The sequence below is a fragment of the Miscanthus floridulus genome, chromosome 12 (genome assembly GCF_019320115.1).
Source record: "Miscanthus floridulus cultivar M001 chromosome 12, ASM1932011v1, whole genome shotgun sequence".
Taxonomy (NCBI): Eukaryota; Viridiplantae; Streptophyta; class Magnoliopsida; order Poales; family Poaceae; genus Miscanthus; species Miscanthus floridulus.
In genome coordinates, this window is record NC_089591.1 from 58065564 (window position 1) to 58086971 (window position 21408).

The window sequence follows — 21408 nt, forward strand, 5'->3', positions numbered from 1 at the left end:
AAAGTGGGGCCCTGGACGGAGATAGCGATGGAGAGTGCTCGAGGCCCGCCGCGCGAGCGTGGGAGGAAGGAGGCATGGGGGAGGAGAACGTGGGGGAGGCAGAGAGTGCGGCGTCGGGGAGCGGATTGGAGAGGAGCGAGGACGGGACACAGAAGAAGGCCGCCGGGAGCGCCGGCTCGGCGGTCGGTGCGGGCATCGCGGCTTCACGTGATGAGTCTTGTGGAGTGGGCAGCAGTGAGGCGGAGTGGGAAACGCGGCAGCAGCGAGGCGGAAGTGGGCGCGGCGTCCGAAGGGACGGATGCCCACTCCTTAGCATTACCACAATACAATCATGCAACATTGCAAGTGCGAGGGACGGGAAAAAAGAGTGGCCGGGCTGCTATGTTCCTTGCACACACGTGATATACTAGGATTATTACATACTTGGAAGTTGCTATCGTATACTATACTTCCTATATTGCGTACATCCTGCATATATATCCATATATGTACAGATTGTATCTACATTACATTACATGACTACATGCATCATATTTCCCCCCAATCTTTTATCTATCTTGTTGGTTAATTAACTAGATCAAAACTTGTCAGACGCCTCTGGTCTTCTGTGATCGGTCGATCGATCAGACGATCACCCAGTACGTGCAATCAGCAGCTAGCTATCCAGCAGTAGACCACGTCGATCTATCGGTCACATGCTGCAGTTACAATGTGTCTGAGCTGCTCCCTTGGCTTCTGACCTGCTGAATCCGTTGCCGTAGCCTTCTCCTGTGATCGTGGATTTTCCAGAGCCCATGACCAAGGACAACGGTGGAGTATATGCCGTGGGTGATCATAGGTGCCAGGATATTGTCGGTCTGTATTGTATCCATATATCACACACAGATATTGTCAATCATTGCATGAATTATACTCCTGATGATGAACTTAAATCTGATATCATGCATGGACCTACTATGCGTACCTGGATCCATTCGAAGCCAAGGTAGAAAGCCAAGATTCCTTCTAGAAGCGGGGAGTATATCTTCCTCATTTGCCTCCTCTCGTACCAAGCTGCAAATCCATGAACATGTCAAAGGTTAGACTGCACATGTCTCTCTAGCACACTCTAACTACTTTGCAACATTAGAACAGTAACAAAAGAATCTCTCTCTCTATATATGGCCAAACAAACCTGCAAATAGTTTTTTGAGGTTCTCCTTCCCTGTGCGCGAACGCATTGCTGGTGTCACCACATATGTAGGGTCTGAAATTTAGTTGAACAATACACATGTCACTTCACATATATAGCTTATTAATAGATTAAGGATGAATATTGCTGACTCTATCTACCCGAAAAAAACAAATGAAATTAACATATCCATGCAAATTAGGACTGTCATCAGTAGAACATCGATCACCTTTCGGAGCTGTGGCGATATAGTAGAGCGTTCCTGTGAGGGCTGCAGTGATGACTGCTGCGAACGTTTGAGCAAATGGAACCAAAGGAGGAACAATACCACTCTGCATTGCATTGGCACAATTTCATAAAGACATACATTAGGTGGATCTTGTATATCACAAAATTCAGTTTCATCTTCAATTCAGCTGAAAAGCATATATGTACCAGTGATGCAATCCCTCGAGCATCTTTCATAAGCTCCGTGCTTCTTAGGAAAATATCAGCCAATGCTCCCTACAATTTCAGTGCTTTTACCATCAACAATATGAGCAGATTAAATGAAGTGAAAAACACAGTTTCCTCCACATAGCTGTAATAACAAAGTGAACTTAATAACCATAATGAGAATGGACAGGCAGCGCATACCTGAATAGCTGCACGGTAGAACAGCTCCTCACCAACTGAGCTAGCAGCCACGATGAGAATGAACTACAAATATAAGAAAAGATCATGTACTCCCCATTTTATATTGATTTTAGCTAGGAGTTTCAAGCCATTCTCCACATAACAACTATCACATCTAGGATAGTGTTACTAACTAGAGTGTGATTAGATTACACGTTCCATGTTTCACTAGAATCTATTTTGGCTTGGAAAATTGAGTGGAAAATATGCACAACCAACATTGACAGATCATCAAGAGCCACACTGCAAACTAATATCAAGGGTGCTTTTAGTACCTGCCATGGTGACATGCCATAGAAGAAGCTGCGAAGCTCCTCATCCTCCACATCACGGATGGCACGCGCGTGAGGCGAATACTTGACAACTTCATCCTGAAAGCAGAAATTAAACCACATGCACAAGTTATCTACTAGTACTAGTTAAGCAGAGATAATAAAATTAAAGGCAAATTAAAAGGAATTGAAATGGGGCCAGGTGATCTGAGTAGAGCCGAGAATGAGAGGACGGTCGATGGTGTACATACATCAAGGATGAAGAGCAGAGCCATGATTGGTGGAGCTGCATAACCAAGCCCCTCGACAAGTGCTGTGAGAGATGGATGGAAGCCCCCCGTGCAGTCTATCCCGGCCATTTGGCATATGAATCTCCCGGTGAGCGCCATGGCCCCGTAGATCCCTGTGCAGACATCGGCAGATTGACCAGGAGGGTTAATTGAATGCATGCATGCTCATGGTGCTCATGAAAGTCATGATGCAATAAATCAACTACTGTAGATAAATTGAACTAGTAGATGAAGTAGGGGTGGAAGCAAGTACTGACCAATGCCATAGCTGAGCCTGACGACCGCCCCGAGCTTGTCCCACATGGCAAGCTCGGCGTCCCGCGCTCCGAACCCCGCGCTCCCGGCTGCTCCGCCGGCGCCTCCGCCGCTAGTAGCCACGGGGGCAGCGGTGACCTCGACGACCCTGGGCCCATCGGCGGCGAAGCTGGCGCCTCTCCGTCGCCGGTCTGCCCCGCCATCGTCGCCCTCAGCCGCCGCGCGGATCCAGCTGGTGGTGCGGACCCGTGGGGAGAAGCCTATGGAACAGTGGGTGTAGGTGGCGGTGTAGCTGCTACATCTGTGCGCCGAAACGGCGCTCCCCAGCTCCATGAATCTCTCTGCTGCGCAGGGGCGACGAACTAGAACTAGAAGAGGAGGAGCCGGGAGAACGAACAGCTGGAAATGGCCGGCACACCGCACGCAGACAGAGTCACAGAGAAGATGCTTTGTTTTGTTTATCTCCGGGAATAGATTATTCCGTTTGGCCCTCTGGCTCTGATGATCTGGACACGGACGGACGTTGTGGAGGAGGAGGAGGAGGAGGAGGAGGGGTAAATAAGCAATACTCCTACTGGAACGACAGGTGAAGAAGCTAGCAGACGAAAGACGAAACAAATGGATGGATGGAGACCAGCGGCGCAACGCAGGTCTCTTCCTTCCTCTCCGGCCGCCGCTAGTTTTCTCAGTTTTAACCGTTCCCCTCCCTCCGCCTCGTCTAGTGCTAGTAGTCGTCCGCCTGATTTTGACGGTGACCGGCGACTGCGTGCTTGCTTGCTCGGCGGGTGTGGTGGTGGCGGGAGGCGTGTGGCCAGATGAGAGGGGATTTGCGTCCTCCAACCAGCGCGTCGCACGTCAACCACGACGGGGATAAGGCCATCCGTAGTCTGTCCCGATGACGCGGCAACGACAAAAAGGTTGAAAACTGTTTGATTGGGCCAGCCGTCTAACTAGACGGAGCAATGCAAGCAGCCCATCTCAGCCCAAGGGCGTATTCTTTGCAAGTGCCTGCAACGGAGCCCAGCCAGAGGAGGGCCGAGTTTAGTTTAGGGCCTTTTTGATCCAGATGAAGATTTGGTCGTGTCTCCCTCTAGCTGGGTAATGACGGCCCACGGTGGACATCGCGGGCGGATCAACGAGACGCGGCTGACGAGGAAAAAACTGCGGAGGCTGAGGCGGAAAGTTGGAACGGCCGTCCGCTGGAGGCCGAAATTAGAGTTCAGACAACCCCCTGGGCCCTGTACCGCTGCTTCCCTGTTCCCTCACGGACGTACGCACTGACATCACTGGCACGGACGCACGGTGTACACGTACTGACTGTACGTAGGAGTATAATCCAAGGCAAATCCGTGAGGAGGAGCGCCCATCGCCCACCGGTCTGAAGGAACCCGTGTGCGTGGTGCTGTGCTGATGGCCTGTTTCCGTCGTCCACTCGTATCGGTCATCATTGTGCTGGGCTGCTGTCGTCTCACGTCTGCTGTAGCATGCTAAAAGGTGTGTCACAGCAGCACGGCCGGACACGCTCCTGCCATTACAGTAGTTAGAGGACGACATCAGACATGCATCACGCACGGCACTTTCGTTCATCCGCTGACTCCAATATTCCATGCACGCACCTTCAGGAACATATTATATATATATTCCAAGAACCAGGACACTCCGCGTGAGCAAGCTGGAGCCATTCAGCCATCCATCCGTCCGACGCCGACTCCGACCGTGTGGAATGGAACCAGCTTGTACTAGCAGCAAGCAAGCAAGCGTCCAAACGCAGCCCTTTCGGGACGGACGCTAGCTGCTTCGCTACTGCACAGCACTTCACTATCGGCTTCATCGTTGTAGGAATTAGGAGAACCTTCGCTGTCGGTTCTGGACTCTGAAAATCACAAATTGATTTTGAATGCGACCGAACCGATAGTGCCGACAATTATCACTGTCCGTATGTGTCTTTAACCTGCAGTGGCTCGACGGCAATATATCATTGTCGGTTCAAGCCAAGAGCCGACAGTGATTGAGCTTTGCCACTGTCGGTTCTAGCTAAGAACCGACGGTGATAAGCTTACAGCACAAAAAGGCTACAACCGTCCTCTCCTTTCTCCTCTCTTCCGTCCTAAGAACAGAGGTACGTGTTTGGGCCATTCCTTCTATTGTTGCGGCTGCTCTTTACCATGAAGCTAACGCTTGAATTTTGAAGAATGGCTTAATCTTTTTCTTTAAGGTTTGTAACAAACATCCACTCCTTTGATTTTGTTGTTTAATTAGCTTCGTTTTGATGGCTACATTGCTTGATTCTCATTCTAGTTCTTTCTTCATTCTAGAGAACACTTTTTCAATTGGATATTTGTACAAGGATCAAATTGTGATGAATCCATTATCCAAAAGGTTGGTGTCTATGAATACATTTAAATTTCTAGCTAATTATTCCATAGTGGTCAAGATCATCATTGTTAGTATGTTATGCTATAATTAGTTCTTAGAAGTAGAGTAGATTCTTTTATAATTTGTTGGAAAAATTAATCTGTGTCACATAACAACAAATTGTTTGGAGCTACATTGTTGTTCATGATCATGTCTCCAATTTTAGACTTTTTTATAAAATTAATGTCTCTATTTTTATGTGGCATGGAGTAGAATAATTATTCTTCATTATTGTGCAATAATTTTTTTATGGGGCTGCGTTTTTTCAATTTATATGGGCATTGTTTAGAGCTATATTGTTGTTCATAATCATGCCTCCAATTTTAGTCTTTTTTTAAAATAAGTGTCTTCATTTTTATATGACATAGAGTAGAATAGTTGTTCTTCATTATTGTGCAATAATTATTTTTTACTACGATTTTCAATTTACAGGGCCGAGGCTACCAATTTCAATTTTCCAATAATTAGTGTGCAATAATGTTTTTTAAAAATGATACTTTCGAGCTACAATTGTTGTTCATGAAGCTCGATTTCTTATTAATTCTTTATAATTACTGTCTTAATTTTTTTTGTGCAGAGATGGGTCGAGAGTAGATATATCTGTCCCGAATGGACAAGCGGTACATGCATGGCATCAACCAGTTTATCATCAATGCCAAAGCCCATGCTAGGAATGAGAACCCTGTCTTCCGCTTATGCAAAGATTGCAAGAATTAAAGGGACTTTTATCAAATTGAGTCTATACGTTCGCACTTGATTAACAGGGGGTTCATGCCAAACTATACGATATGGACTATGCATGGCGCGAGGTTGGTGTGAATGTTCTGCAGGAAAACGATGATGATGTGGACATGCCTGACGTAGCCATCCACGATACTAACGAGGAACCCGGTGTCAACATAGAACCTATGGCCACAGTTAATAATCAGCCTATTCGCTTGCTCATAAACGATCGTGGATTATAAGACAGAACAGTATTTTTCTCTCACACCAAACCAACCAGCAGTAATAATCCACGATCGTTTCAGCCAAAATGAACAGGCTGAATGTGTTTAGGAACACGCTAGCTGACGACATCGAGGATAACGATGGTATTTTTCTCAACTGCTAATAATGTAGAGACCGGATGTCTTAGTGAAAAATAGCTAGGAAAGCTAGAGAAAATAAGACAAGATGACAAAACACTTTTGTATAAGAATTGTCCAATGAGCAAACTAGAAGCCGATATCATGCTGTTAGAGTTCAAATCGACAAACGGATTGAGCGATAAAGGCTTCGATCAGTTGTTAGGTATAATAAGAAAAATGCTCTAAAAAATGAGTTGTCAGAAAAGACATACTTGGCCAAGCAAATGATCTGCCCCATCGGCCTCGAGGTTAAAAAAATCCACGCGTATTCTAATAATTGCATATTATACTGTGGAGAAAAATACAAAGACTTGGATAAGTGCCCCAAGTGTGAAGCTCCACGGTACAAGGAAGGGCCATCAGATGAGGGTACCAAGACCAGAGGAGGTCCCGTAAAGATCGTTTGGTATTTCCCTATAGCTCCCTGGGTGCATAGCATGTTTGTATGTGCAAAGTCAGCCAAGCTGTTGCGCTGGCATGGCAAAGAGCGTAAGAAAGATGCAATAATGAGGCACCCTGCCGATGGAAATGACTGGAGGACTATCAATACTATATTCTATAAGGACATCGGTTGAGAGGTAAGGTAACTTTGGTTTGCTTTGAGCACGGATGAGATGAATCCTCTCGATCAGGTTAGAAGCAATCATAGCACCTGGCCAGTGATGCTCTGTATATACAACCTTCCACCTTGGGTCTATATGAAGCGGTTGTATATCCAGATGCCACTACTGATCCAAGGGCCAAGATAACCTAGGAATGACATCGATGTGTTTCTAGAACCAGTGATCAATGAACTAGTGGAGATATTTGAAAAGGGTGTGCCAGATGTTTGGGACGAGTACAAAAAGAAACATGTCATGATTAAGGGAGTACTTATCGCTACAATCATTGACCTGACAGGTCAAGATTCGTTGTCCGGACAGAAGACAAAAGGCTATACTAGATGTGTCCATTGCTTGGACGACACCGATGCGGTAAATCTGCCAAATAACTCAAAGATAGTTTATATGGAACACCGTAGGTTCCTACATAAGGATCACCCTTACCACAGGAACAGAAAAAATTTCAACGGTACTATTGAGAAATGCTTAGCTCCAAAATATCGAGACGGACCTGCGATACTTCGAGAACTCAACAAACTAGAGGTTGTCCTTGGGAAGGGGAACAATGCAGTAGCAACGCCTGATGAGAGCGTTTGGAAGAAAAAAATGGTTTTATGGAAACTACCTTACTGGCCATTTTTGAGTGTACGCCACTGTCTTGATCATATTCACATCACTAAAAATGTGTGCGCTAACATGCTTAACACCTTGATGGACACTGGGGGACATCGAAGAATTCACTAGCCACATGTCTGGACATGCAACACTTGAGAATTAGGAAGGAGCTACATCACGTGGAGCTAGAGAATAGCCAGTTCGAACTTTCGGTTGCGTCATGGACATTGAAGAAGGAAGAAAAGCGTACGCTTATTTCTTTCTTCAATGAACTCAAAGTCCCGATGTGCTACTATGCGAACCCAAAAAGGCTAGTGAACATAAGAGAACTCAAGTTTGACTATAGCCCTATGAAGGCCCATGACTGTCATGTCATTATGACTCAGTGCTCCCTGTTGCCCTACATGGTTTCCTCCCCCCAAAGGTCCGCGCCCCAATCATAAAGTTGTGCTCGTCCTTCAACACGATCTCAAAAAAGGTCATTGATGTGTCCACGCTAGAGCAGCTATAGCGGGACATAGCCAAAACTCTCGTTAGGCTTGAGATGCATTTTCCATCGACTTACTTTAATATCTCATTGCATCTGCTCATTCATCTTGTTGACCAAATTAGAGCCCTTGGCCCAATGTACCTGCATCAGATGTTACCTTTCAAAAGAATGATGAAAGTTTTCATGAGATATGTTAGGAACAGATTCAGGCCAAAAGGGGGCATGATTGAAGGATGGTCAAAGGAGGAGGTATTGAGTTCTGCACATATTATTTGGACATCAAAAGGGTCAGAGTTCTAAAATCTCATCACGAGGGAAGACTACGTGGGAAAGGAATGATCAGGGAGAAATCTGTTACAGTAGACGACTCTATTTCTTTCAGATAAGCATAGTTCGCTGTTCTCCAGCAAGCCGAGGGTGTGATGCCATAAATTGATAAGCATAGGCAATCGCTGCAAACTTTGTATCCGAGCAGGTCATAGGCTTGGCTAGATAAAAAACATAAGGAGAAATTTGTCAACTGGTTGCGACGCTGCTTGCTTGGAATAAAGTTGGGTAATCAACTGAATGCCTTAGCCAAGGGACATTCGAGTACATATCTTAAGTACCAAGGATATGAGATCAATGGATTCACATTTTACACAAAAAATAAGATGAAAAGAGCACATACCAAAATTGTGGTGTTCATTTTGATGCTCACGACGAAAACGACAACGTGCAAGTGATATACTATGGTTTCATAGAGGAGATATAGGAGCTAGCCTACGGTCCATTGAAGGCAACTCTTTTTTGCTGCCAGTGGGTCCGGCTCGAGGAAATCAACACTGACAGCGAAGGGTTCACTATCGTTGATCTCATTAAGACCGCAAGAGACGACCCCTTCATCCCTGCAAGAGATGTTATGCAAGTCTTTTATTCAAGGGATAACAAGACAAATAAAAGGCTAAAAGTAGTCCTAAAAAGAAGATTGTCGGTGTCGATGGAGTGACGGACGAAGAAGACTACAGGGGCTATCAGGAAATACCTCCATTTGGGACGAACGTACCCCTACTTATCCTTCAAAAGGTGACGAACCTGCTTACGTACAGCTTGATCATAATGAGGCCCTCATTGTTGATGCACCTAAAGATAGTTAGATTATTATTAACTATGTTATCATTATTCGAACATTGTTCACCAGCTATGTAATCTAATTTATATTTTGTGTGTTTCTCTAAAATTAAATAATTGACTATGTAATCAAATATTGAGATGATGTTCAGAAACACTATTATTTGATAATTATAGACCATTAATTAATTATCATGAAATTAAATATTCGAGACATAAATATTTGTATTATTTTATAATAAATTATATGTATTTACATGCACTAAACGGATAAAAGAAAAAACATAACCGAAACTAACGTAATCCCTAATGCTAACGCAGCGGTTAAGGCTCTATAATCTGGACCTCAAATTAATTAACTCCCGTTCAGAGGATAAAACAAAAAAGAAAACCTACCTTAACGTACTCCTTATCATAGCATAGCGGTAAAAGCCAGCTACTATGAAGCCCGCGTCCTTGGTTCGAATCCTAGGTGCGGCAAACTTTTTTTATATTTTTACATAATTAAATGAACCTCAACTTATACTATAAAAATGATAACAAAATGTTTCCTAACATAAATCCTCCTTTAACACAGCAGTTAAGCCACTAATCCCTCTTTCTCGCTCCCTCGATTCGAAACCCAGGCGGGATAATTTTTTTTTTATTTTTTATCCAGAGCGCGACAGTGGCTTTGATTTAAAAAAAAATAAAAGTTGAGCGGCAGTTGCTTTGCTAGGCCTATCACTGTTGGTTTTTGCGTAAAAACCAACAGTGATATATGGAATCACTGTCGGTTCTAAAAACCGGCACTAATGACCCTATCATTGCCAGTTTTTTTTATCAAAACCAACAGTGATAAGAATATTCCCTCCACGGGTCACCAGTGCTCGCGCTGATCACCACAGCAGGAGCACTACTCTCACCTACCATGACAACTAGCCTATAAAATGGTGCCCTGCTAGGGAGCCTCTCCACGGCTATTACCTGTGTTTATTTTGTAACTCTCTTTGTTTGCTGTTTATTTCTCTGGTTCGTTCTCTGCTTGCTAGTTTCCACATACATGGCCTCTCTATAGGAGAAAGCCCTCCACGTAGAGATATCGTTATGCATCGTAGTCCACCAAAATAGGGCACACAAGAGGTACTAGAAGAATGCTACTGAAGATAGAGCAACGTCGAAGATTGGAGACACCGTGAGGTTCACAGAGCCATCCGCTACGGTGCGCTCTGGACTGTATGTTCAGAGAGACTTGGTATGCTCTAGGCAATTTCCTATCCTGGTGCGGCATTGGTTCATCGGCGCGATGCTGAGCTGAATCCGGTGTGCTTTGGACTGTACTAAGAAAAAAGCCATGTACAACAGAGGCATGGATTCATCGATGCCACCTTGTCATCTCCAACCGGTATAGCTCGTAGACCACCTCGGCGCTGCTGTTTGACCCTAGTTGGTACTAGAAGATGCTACTGAGGTGGTGAAATTATAATGTGTTGATACACATTGATTGTAACATTGACCTGTACGCATATAGGTCTTTGTTATCGTATATGTAATTTTATTTTAAGGTCTTTGTTGTCATATATGTAATTTATTTCTAACATTTTTATTATTTTTTGATGTATTTCTGTACTCTATCTAAAAAAATATATCATTGTTGTTAAAACTTTCCCACGGTCCTTTACATATATGCACCTTCACTATCGGTTCTATTTAAAATCCGGTAGTGATATTCACTTTCACTGTCTGTTGTAACTAAAAACCGACAGTGATGTCTATGCCCCCCTATATAAAACAAACTGCCGGCCACATACATCGATCCCACCCACCCACGAAATCTCACATTTGTTGGGCAACTAGAAATCTATATTCCGGTGTCGCATTGGTCTCAAAATTATTCTCAGGCTTGCACATGCCACGTGTGAAGGAAACACCAAGTTTAGGATTTTTCGAAGACGGTTTGTTACTTTCAGAGGTTTAATTGAATTTCCGCGCGACGACACCAATTAATTATTGGTTGAACTGAGTCTACCCATGAAAAAATCTAGAATGGTGCCAAACTTTTACACAGGGTCTCATGTGCCCTAGGGATCATAATTTTGTTTAGGTCAATAAAAAAATCTAGTGGGACAAAGATATAATTCACCCTCTTTTATCTCATTCAGGACAGAGAAAAACATAATAATAAAAAAATAAACAGAAAAACCTAAGATCTTGTGTGGGGCCTTAATTTGGGTATACATGCTTGCCAAAAAAATTTCAAGTCATTTTGACATAGGCGGAGTATACATGCTTCACAGAGGTACATGAGCCATTTCATCGAACCATGACTATACACATAGGTTATCAAGGTTTTTGTGGTTCATATGAATTTTGATGGCGTATTGGTCTCAAACTTTTTCTTAGGCTTGCACATGCCACGGGTGAAGGAAACACCAAGTTTGGGATTTTCTGAAGATGGTTTGCTACTTTCTAAGGTTTAATTGAATTTTCACGTGACGTCACCGATTAATTATAGGTTGAACGGAGTCTACCCACGAAAAGATCCGAAATGGTGCCAAACTTTTACACAGGCTCTCATATGGCAAACTTTTACATAGGCTCTCATGGTGCCAAACTTTTTGACCTTTTAGAGCGTTTAATAATTTATAAAATTAAAACAAAAAAATTGGGCTGCTTGGGACTCGAACATGGGTCTCGAGGGCTATATTGCGCGGTCTTAACCATTGTGTCCGTCGGAGAATTTCGAAAGAAAGAGAAAAGATATGCTACTTAACCCATAACTGCTGCACACCCATTACTATCGGGTCTAGGAATGGACCGGTAGTGATGTTGCCTCATCACTGTCGGTTTAGACCTAGCAACTGGCAGAGATGAGCCAGTGGGATAAAAATAAGGTGTGGGGTGAAATTTTTCAATGTCATTTCAACACCGCGCCAACACCTCCCCCGCGCCACCAGAGCACCATCCCACACCGATGGGCACCAACGCCCCCGCGCACTCGTCCACCGCCCCCTGCGTGGTGTTCTCGACCCCGCGCTCCTCTGCTTCAACGCCGACACCTGTGCATCCCCTTGATGCGTCCCCATTAGTCCTACGCTAGCACCCGCGACACCATCCATCGCCCCACGCTAGAGCACCACGCCGTCCGTGCCCTCATTCCTCATCCACGATGCCGGTCGTGCCTCTCCTCCTCCATGCCTGCACTCCCACCGCCGAGGCCTTTAGGAGCTCACAGACAGCTGCTTCCCCACCCCCCACAGTGAGTGCATGGCTCACTGCCTGCTATGTGTTTGATGAAATGCCCGTTAGGTTAGCCAAGGCCAACCCAGGCTCTGCCCCCCTTCCTTCTTGCATATGAGCTTCAATTGCATACGAGCTTCAATTGCACACGAGAGTAGATTGTGGTGGAATGAATTCAGGTGCGGCAGTTAAATCAAAGCCGCTTGGTATAATATAGAAGGTGTAAAATTGTAGTACATGTATTAATTTGCAGCAGCGTGTGTTATCTCATGATGGTTTTGTTGATGTTGTATCCTAGTTGGTGTCAACAGAAGATTGGATAGGAACTAGTTGTGTACCTTTATTTGTGACTTGGGTGACCACTTGCAATGAGTTAGTTTTCTATGTAGCTTCCCCAACTAGGTTCCATCTCATTTTTGGAATTGATGCATCATTTTAGTGTTTGTGTTTGATGCTAAGTTTCTATTCTCTTTATTTTTGCATATGCTATTAGTAGTTGTCCGTAGCCAAAACTAACCACGATCGTGTCACAACCATGACTCGTCGTCGCCTGTTACCCCATCGCCAAAGAATAGATCAGCAACAAGAAGTAGCTAATATCACTAGGACAGTAGAGCCGCATGATCCGACAAACGGTGACGGTGTCAATCAGGAATTTAAGAACGAGCAGCCATGGACCCCATCCGGCCTGCTCGAGCGGGGTCAAAATGACCAAGATGGCCAGATAACTTTAGTACCATGTGACTATGTAGCCACATGTGACCATGTGACTAATCTATTGAGAGGGTCATAGCTTACTTGGAGTCTCTAGTAGGAGCCTCCATTGGCTGAGGAGCCAGAGGGTTTGGGTAGCTGGAAGGCTAGATCCAAGCGAGGCATGTCAAAGCATCCTATTGGTAGGAATGCACACTAGCACATCACTGAGTTCGATGAATTCGGGGATCCACTCTCACTGCCTATAGCTTCGACCAAATACAAGACTATCCTCGAGTTACTTGTAAGGGACTTCATCTTGATTAGATACAGGAAGTGGATTGGGAAAGATAATTGTGGAGGGTTCCCAAAAGCGAGAAGGATTACATATGGGATATCAAGATCCCAGAGTATTTCACTTTCCCGATGGAGTTTGACAAGGAGGTAGTCAAGAAAAAAGCAAAAGAAATCATGGAGACATGCTTCAAGAATTTCAAGGGGACATTGTGCAAATATTTTGTCCTCAAAAATAAAGAGCCAGATTTTGATGATGGACAGTTTAGCAAGCAAAAGGACTTCTGGCAAGATTTCAAGGATTATAGGTTATCCAAGGAGTACTTAGAACTAAACAGGAAGAATAAGGAGAACTCGCAGAAAGCGATGAATCCTCATCATCTCGGCTCTCGTGGCTACGTCAAAAAGATGCCAGAATTTGAAACAGAACTTGAAAAGATGGATCACCTTGCGAAGCAAGGCGTTCAGGTTGAGACCGCCCATTGGGAGTTAAGATCGGTAATATACTGTATGGGGAGGAATGTACGCCACGTCGAGGATGAGAGCTTTAGCTCCACAAATCCACCCATGAGCGAACTCGTCTAGAGGATTATGATAGAACCGCCTAATCTAATGCCTCCTAAGAGTATTTGTCTTCCATTAGACACTAAGTACTTAAGGGAGGACACCAAATTATGTAGTTCCATTGAGCACACCCCAAGGAAGAACCCAAAAATCCATATTTTTCCATCAGGATCACAAATGAGAGAATAAAACTTACATCATTCTTAACCATTTGTTACATCACTTTTTATGCAACACCAGAGTATAATATTTACTATTGATAATAGCAGAATATGATCATGTTATCAGAGTTATGAACAATTTAAGTTAACAGCGGAATATAAACATGTGATTAGAATTACAGCGGAAATAAATATCTATTCATGACATGATGAAGCATTGATATGTAAACTATGACAACAGATTATAAAACTTCCATTTATAAAAACATTTAGGGAGAGTTATAAATAAAAATTATGATCGCAGCGTAAAGAAAATCCTCTCTGAGCACACCAGGAGGAATCCACACACAAAGGTTAGCTCTAGCATCCACCTGTCATATGCAACAGAGGAAAATAAACCCTGAATACTCAATTGTACTTGACAAGACTTATCCGACAGGAGGAAAGAAAAGACTCCAAGGATATACAAGGCTATCTGGCTTGATGGTTTATTGCATCTGCAGGAGCATTACTATACGTGCATCCTTATATTTAATTTTACTAGCAGTCAACATTAGTTCATTAACCAACCATTCTATGTAAGCACCTGTGCTACTTTCAAGCAGGTGGTAAGCAATCAGAATTATTTTACCATCTTTCATCTTCCAGTTCTTACTACGATGCTAGAGTTTAGACAAGTCGTACCAACACGGCGATGATTCACCAATCAATGAGCCTAGCTAGGTACCCCAAAATACATGCTCCACTTGTACCCCAGGCATAAATAGGACCAACCCACTACCCTCCTATCACGGGGTCCTGGTCCCCGTCCAAACTTAGACTCCAAGCCCCCGCTCCTGAGTCCCGGACTCAGAGCGGTGCAAGGACCTCCACCCAAAAACCACCATGAAAGTCCATCCGAAAAGAGCCGGAACCCATAACAAGATAGTAACAAGTCTTCCCCGTGCCAATACTTAAGTATGTGCTTGGGATAATAAGTCTATGACTTGCCTAGCGTCCAATGCAATGGCCGGTCCTTAACTGATACAAACAGAAAAAACCATGTAACCAAGCTATGTCCCGTTGGTCACAGGACACAACCTCATACACCCATCAATACCCAAACCATATCCCTGCCTGGTCTCTATTTTTTCTTTCACCATTTATATATTCCAAGTGATAATAACACAGTAATATATTTTCTATCTCTCGCGAGTGATAGGCAATCACTCGACTTCTACCAGAGTCCTATAGCATAGCAATCTACACGATCCTGTCATACTAGGTAGACTCATAGGATATATATATGCAAGTGGGTTTCATTCAACTCCTTAAAACTTAATGCACAAATATAATTTAAAGTACAGAAAAGTAGGGGTTATGCACCAGGGCTTGTCTGGGTAAGATTTAATTAGAAGTTAGCTTTCCATCATGGCGACACGATCTCCAAAAGTACCATTTCTCTAGCAACCCCCGATGACTCCACGATCCATCGACGTCCCTATTATGATATGCAATGCGATGCAATGCAAAGACGTAATTAATTAACTGCAACCGTGACTCGTAAAATACGATTTACGCTTTCAAGTTAATGAGCTAGTTCTAACGACTAACGTACTAATCTATGTATCAACATCATCGAGAAAAGTGTCATTTTCCAAACAAACGTTTTAGTTATACAATTCCAAGGTTTTAATAAGTGTCCTAAAGTACTATTGTAGTAATAATATTCTAAGGACATATATTTTGTATTTCTATTTTCTTTTAATTTTATTTCAACCATTAAACTAGTATTTACAAGCTAAATTACTACTCTAGACATCCAGTACCTAATGAACATAAATTTTTTACTAGAGTACAAACAAAGCAAAGTTACGATACTGTAAAAATTTCATAGCTTTTGGAGCATAAGAACTATTTTAATTAATTACAACAAACCCTAGAGTATTTTTTAAGACAATTATTTTGCAATAAAGCACATGATTTTATGTGTTCACAGTGTAGTACAATCTATGTATAGTTCAACAAAACTGGATTTACCATTTTATGATTTTTATTTGATTTATTACGGATTTACAAACTTTAGCCATTTTAAACAAAATAATAAAATTAGCAGAAAAAAATAAACCACGGGCCGCATTAGGCCTAGCCGGCCTAGCCCAGAGGGCAAGGCAGCCCAGGCGCAATGGCAACAGGCCGGCCCAGCACGCGGGTGCGAGCAGCCCATGTGTGGCGAGCGTGGCCCAACATGGGACGGGGCGCGAGCGTCCCAACAAGCAGGCCCACGCGGCCAGGCAAGGTGGCGGTACAATTGCAAAGAGGCCCCTGAGTTTTTCCGAAACTAACCCATAGTATATGATGCACTATTCATATGAGTCACCTATTTTACACCTAAAACAATGTATTAGTTTCTATTCACCTTTCTCACCTTTTCTCCTGCCCCAAAGGCAGAGCACGGAGTAGAGGAGGGGAACGAAACTGGCTCCCGGTTCCGGCCATCAAGCTACTAGCCAGTGGGGGGTGAGCTGCACAGCCGCATGTCAAGGCGGCATTCGGATGCACCCACGCCAGGCCCTAGCCCGACCCGCAGTAGCCCATGGTGGCCCGGCCATGGCAACTGGCGGCTGCAGGTGGCAGCAGCACAATAGATGGCTCCCAGCCGATGAAGATAGTGGGGTGGCATGTGGGGGCATCGTGTGGCTCCAGCCGCACACGTGGGTGTCAACGGCTCGGCTAGACGCGGCCGGTGGAGCACCCGCCATGCGCGCAACGGTAGTGCACGGCTACGACGTGGCTCGACGCTGCTCGTCGCAGCAGGCGACCATGGCACCGTCGACGACGGGGTGCTGTGGGTTTGGGCACGCTCGCGCATGGTGGCCGAGCAATGGGAGTGGCCGCATGGCGTGCAGCTCTGGGCTAGGCGACAGCCAGACGGTACGCCCACCCATCCCCGGTGGCCCGACAGTGGCACAACACGACGTAGACGCACGGGGTTTGGTGCTCGGTGGAGGCGAGGCGTTGGCAACGGAGGCTCGGGTGGCAGAGTCCCATGGTGGTGAGGCGGCTCGATGAGGCGTCGACGCCAGACTGGGTTGCGGTCGTGGTGCCACTGCGACGCTGAGGTGGTGCCGTGGCTAGCACCGTCTCGGCCTCCGGGCATTATGGCCATGGTGGCTTTGATCTAGGAAGGAGGCAGAGAGCGAAAAAGGTCTATGGGGCTCATGCACATACGCGATGGCCGAGTGACGGCGGTGCAGCCATGTTGGGTGCTTGGCTCGACAGAAGCGGGTAGAGACAAGACAGAGGCGAACAGCGGAGGTAGACAACAGAGGCAGACAAGAAAACTAAAAGACCGAGAACGAGAAAAAGCAGGGTGAATGTAGTATGCAGCAACAGTAGCTCAGGAAGGTGGCATGAACGGCCGAGAACGAGCGGGACAAGGTAGTTGGGGTGAGCGGCCGAGATCGTTCGCTACAGTTGCCGGTTCACGAACAGGGTGCCAACGACACGTCCCCAACGCGTTCTAGCAAAGTTCGGTTAATTTTTGTGAGGGCGCCATGACACCCGTTCCCACCCCGACCTACACCGTTCTTGAGTACTCACGGTGGTACAAATCACTAAATAAAAACATGACACAAGCGTTTAAGAATTTTAATCAGAGTTTAAATTTCAATTTGATTTTTGAGCTATCAAAAATACCATGGAACAACATCCATTCACCAAACCAATAGTTGCATTTTTAACTGCGAACTTGCACTTCAAATTTTTATTTAAGTTCTAATTACAAGTTATATTTTATTTGGTTTAAAAATTGGTTTTCATGCTCAATCCAATAGAACAAGCCATTCGCCATCTATTTGCTAGAATTATTGTCACACATTCCTAAATATCTTTACGCACTGAGTAATTTAACTTGGCGTTTATTTGAGTCCACAAAACTGAGTCACACATGATTCACTTATCACTTCAAGCATGTTTTAAATCAAAAATCCAAGAAACTCGTTCTAAAAATTTTTCTTAGGCCTAAATCTCGGTGCTAAACGAGCTCATAACACCAGAGGTGTTACAAGGATCTCCTAGGTAACTGAGAAGGCGAGTCGAAGAATATGCGAATATGCCTCATCCGGTGGACGACATCACTGAACCCGTCAATGTCAAGTTGTATATCCGTTAGAAATGGACAAAGGACAAGGTAGCGCTCGGCTAGGCTAGGCCTGTGGGAGACAGGACCATTAATGGCTGCCCAATTTCATAGGGGTACGCTCGCGTCACCATTGATAGAATACTTAATAAAAAGTATAACAAGATACACATTGAGTACCCCGCAGCGAAAGATAGGCTGAAACTTGGTCATAACAAGGGCTCTCAAGTGGCCTGGCGCAAGCGCTTCATTAAGCTTGACCACCAATTGTCCTCTAATGATGAGGACGACTGCGAGTCTTCGCCCGTCCGCGATGATCACTCACCATCTCCCAACAGAGATGACTCCCCTCCTCATCCCTTGCCATCACCCCCGAGAAGATAGATGTCTCCTTCTATTCCTCCTCATCCAACTCCATCTTCATTAGCCCCGAGAAAATAGAAGACTCCTCCTCCTCCTCCTCCATCTTTATTAGCCCTAGGAAAACAGAATTCTCGTCATCATCATCCTCCTCCTCCACCTCAGCCCAAAACAAGATCAAAGGCATCCTCGCAGTCGCAGAAAATATCCTTGGATTTGGTCGCTAATGCTCCCAAAGTGGATCAACAAAAAAACAAAAGGTTGTTCAGTGGCAGCGTTAGAAACTTGATGGAAGAAAAATTTACAGCACACATCTCGAAGAAAGATCGTGTTAGTTTCTTCAATCTCTGTGCCTCACTGCCTCAATGTTTGTTGAAGTCCGAATTTGAAAGGCAAACACAGAATCAGTACGCTACAATAAGAGCCGAAGAAATACACAATGAAGATTTAAGAAAGATATAGAAGTACGTCGAAGACAACCCCGAATTAACCATGAAAGAGGCCGTGAACATCTATTATGATGTACATGGGATGGGAACACCGACAATGAAGCAGGAAAGGGGCAATCTTTTGGTTCTCGATGACGAGTATAAAAATTTGACAACATATATGTGCCATTTGCATGAATATTACATAGCTCAATCAACAGAGACGGAGGACTTTGATTTTGAGGTTATTAACCATTTACCACATGTTTTTCATTATTCTAAAGAAGAGAAGTTTGATGTCGAGTGGGAGTGCTTGTTCCAGCTATATTCACAAATGTTGACGCTATGGACTATGTAAGTACTCTACACGCACGATATTACAATTAACTACTCTCTCAAGACACAAATTATTAACTTTTAAACACTTTTCATGATTTTATGTAGGTGTATAGCAAAATTTTGCATACTAAAAAGCAAATGTGATAACATAGGCTTTTTGGACCTCTTACGAGTCAATGAGAAGACATGTTTTGGCCTCCATGGATGTGACGTGAAAGACATAAAAGAGAGATTGATTGCTGTTTTTGATGAATTTAAGATGAAGAACAAAACCCACATACTTCTAGCATACAACTACGAGTATGTGTTCTCGGCTTTTAATTTTATGCTTCTTTTTCGTTAAGATTATTTGATAATTAGGATTATGTTATTGCAGCAACCATTTCGTCTTTATTTGTGTCAATCTTGCTAAAAATCTGATGGAGATGTGGGACTCGAAGAAAAAAACCATTTCATCATCTGGATGCACTGGTGGCAGTGCTGAATTAGTAAGCGATTCTAATAACATATTATTTTCTAGTCACACATACCGCTTTCTAATGTTTCTTCTTTTAATATTGCACAGTGTCCAAAGAAGATATATCGGTGGGACATAGGTCCCATTCAAGGTTGTCGAAATGGAGGAAAAATACCTAAAATAGCCGCCGGAAAACAATGATTGCGAGTTTTATGTAATGTGGGCAATGCTTCTACATCGTCGAGAAATTAGAAGAAGCAGATAAGTTAGTGTGTATAATCCCTATTCATTTATGTCTGTTAATAATTCAACAAAATAATTTTCTGATCTCTCTTTGGATATCATCTTTTTTGAACGATAGCGCCAGAAATAAAATCACGAAAGACTGTTAGACATGGAGATCGTCGCACTGCAATCGGAGCTGGTAAAATTTATCTTAGCCGAGGTATTGAAAAAAGATAGAGTATTTTCCATTGCACAATCCATGAAGTTCAAGGACAAGTATGGCCTAGAGCGGCTCGCTAGATTATTGTAAGAAGTCCGAGAAGCATGCTTCATCTTATCGAATAAGTTCTTTTTTATTCTGAGGGATCGATATCTTAATAAGAACATTTGAACTGTAACCGTAACATTTGTAATGTTTAATATTGATGGACCTGTCGTCTACGTAGCGTATATAAAGCGAAACCTGATTCCACGAAAAAATATAAATTAAAATTAATTATAAAATAATAAAATACGAACGGGCCATCACTGCCGGTTAGTAACAAACCGACAGTGATGGACAAGATGGCACTGCCGGCTTGAACCATAAACCGGCAGCGTTGGCTTAGACATCACTGTCGGGTCTTGTCTCAAACCGACAGTGCTGGTTACGACAACACTGTCGGCTAAAGACACAAACCGACAGTAATGGTCGAGGTTACACTACCGGGTGGTTTGATGAACCGTCAGTGTTAGTGGAACTAAACTCTGTCGGGTTGTGTAAAGGACCGACAGTGAAGTCGCAGAACACTGTTAGTTTATAGGAACCGACAGTGATAGCTAATCCTCATTACTACCGATTTAGTTATGTCGGTTCAAAATTTGATAGTGGTGGGATGTTTTAAACCGGGAGTATTATCCTGATCTTTGCTGGTGCTCGTTCGATCGCCTGTGCCGCGAAAGTTACCCTAAGCTAGCAGTAGTGTTTAGTTGCTGGACGTCGGCGTCGCCGCTATGCGTGTACGCGCGTGCCACGCGGCCGTTCTGTGGAGACACGCTAATTAATCCCGGCCCCGCGGCCGGGTTTGTTTGCTTCTCATGCATACGCATGGCGTAGGCGCGTAGCCAGTTGCGTTGTGCTAATCGACAAGCATTCTTTGGATCATCTGGGAGACGAGATCCAAGTTTCCAACCGCACGGTGGGCCGGGGCAGCCGGACCCGGAGAGGAGGGATCAGGGATCGAAGAGGAGGAATCTCTCACCCGTGAGTCGGCCCTGCCCCAGCGCCAATACGTAGAGCGAGCGATGAGCTAGCTAGCTAGCCCAGCCAGCGTACATGTTGCCAAGTTGGCCCCGGAGTGAACGATATATATATATATATATATATATATATATATATATATTTTTATATCATCATCATATTCTCCGGTAACTTATTCCTAACTAGCTAGTAGTATAGTACTTGCCTAAGGAACGAAAACTCTATATTTTGCTACCGATTTGTATATACTTCAATAATAATACATGTTTTCTCTCTATATATCATC

General features: G+C 44.1%; 1 protein-coding gene across 1 annotated transcript; it reads right to left on the reverse strand.

Annotated features, from left to right (window-relative positions):
* Positions 1-249: 249 nt before the first annotated feature.
* On the reverse strand, positions 250-3373 carry LOC136496581 (uncharacterized). Its single transcript, XM_066492295.1, has 9 exons — positions 2666-3373; positions 2370-2521; positions 2122-2217; positions 1808-1870; positions 1607-1675; positions 1401-1503; positions 1175-1246; positions 965-1053; positions 250-857 (listed from the first exon to the last, which is right to left on the reverse strand). The coding sequence occupies exons 1-9, from the start codon at positions 2994-2996 to the stop codon at positions 705-707; spliced, it is 1128 nt and encodes a 375-aa protein (XP_066348392.1). The 5' UTR covers positions 2997-3373; the 3' UTR covers positions 250-704.
* Between the last annotated feature and the right edge of the window lie 18035 nt (positions 3374-21408).

Excerpts from the sequence above, each read along its gene's own strand:
- LOC136496581 (XM_066492295.1), bottom strand. The coding sequence starts at position 2,996 with ATGGAGCTGGGGAGCGCCGTTTCGGCGCACAGATGTAGCAGCTACACC. Across the intron at positions 1,676-1,807 it reads TCTACCGTGCAGCTATTCAG|GGAGCATTGGCTGATATTTT; the intron begins GTATGCGCTGCC and ends CTGAAATTGTAG. Across the intron at positions 1,054-1,174 it reads CCTCAAAAAACTATTTGCAG|CTTGGTACGAGAGGAGGCAA; the intron begins GTTTGTTTGGCC and ends ATGGATTTGCAG.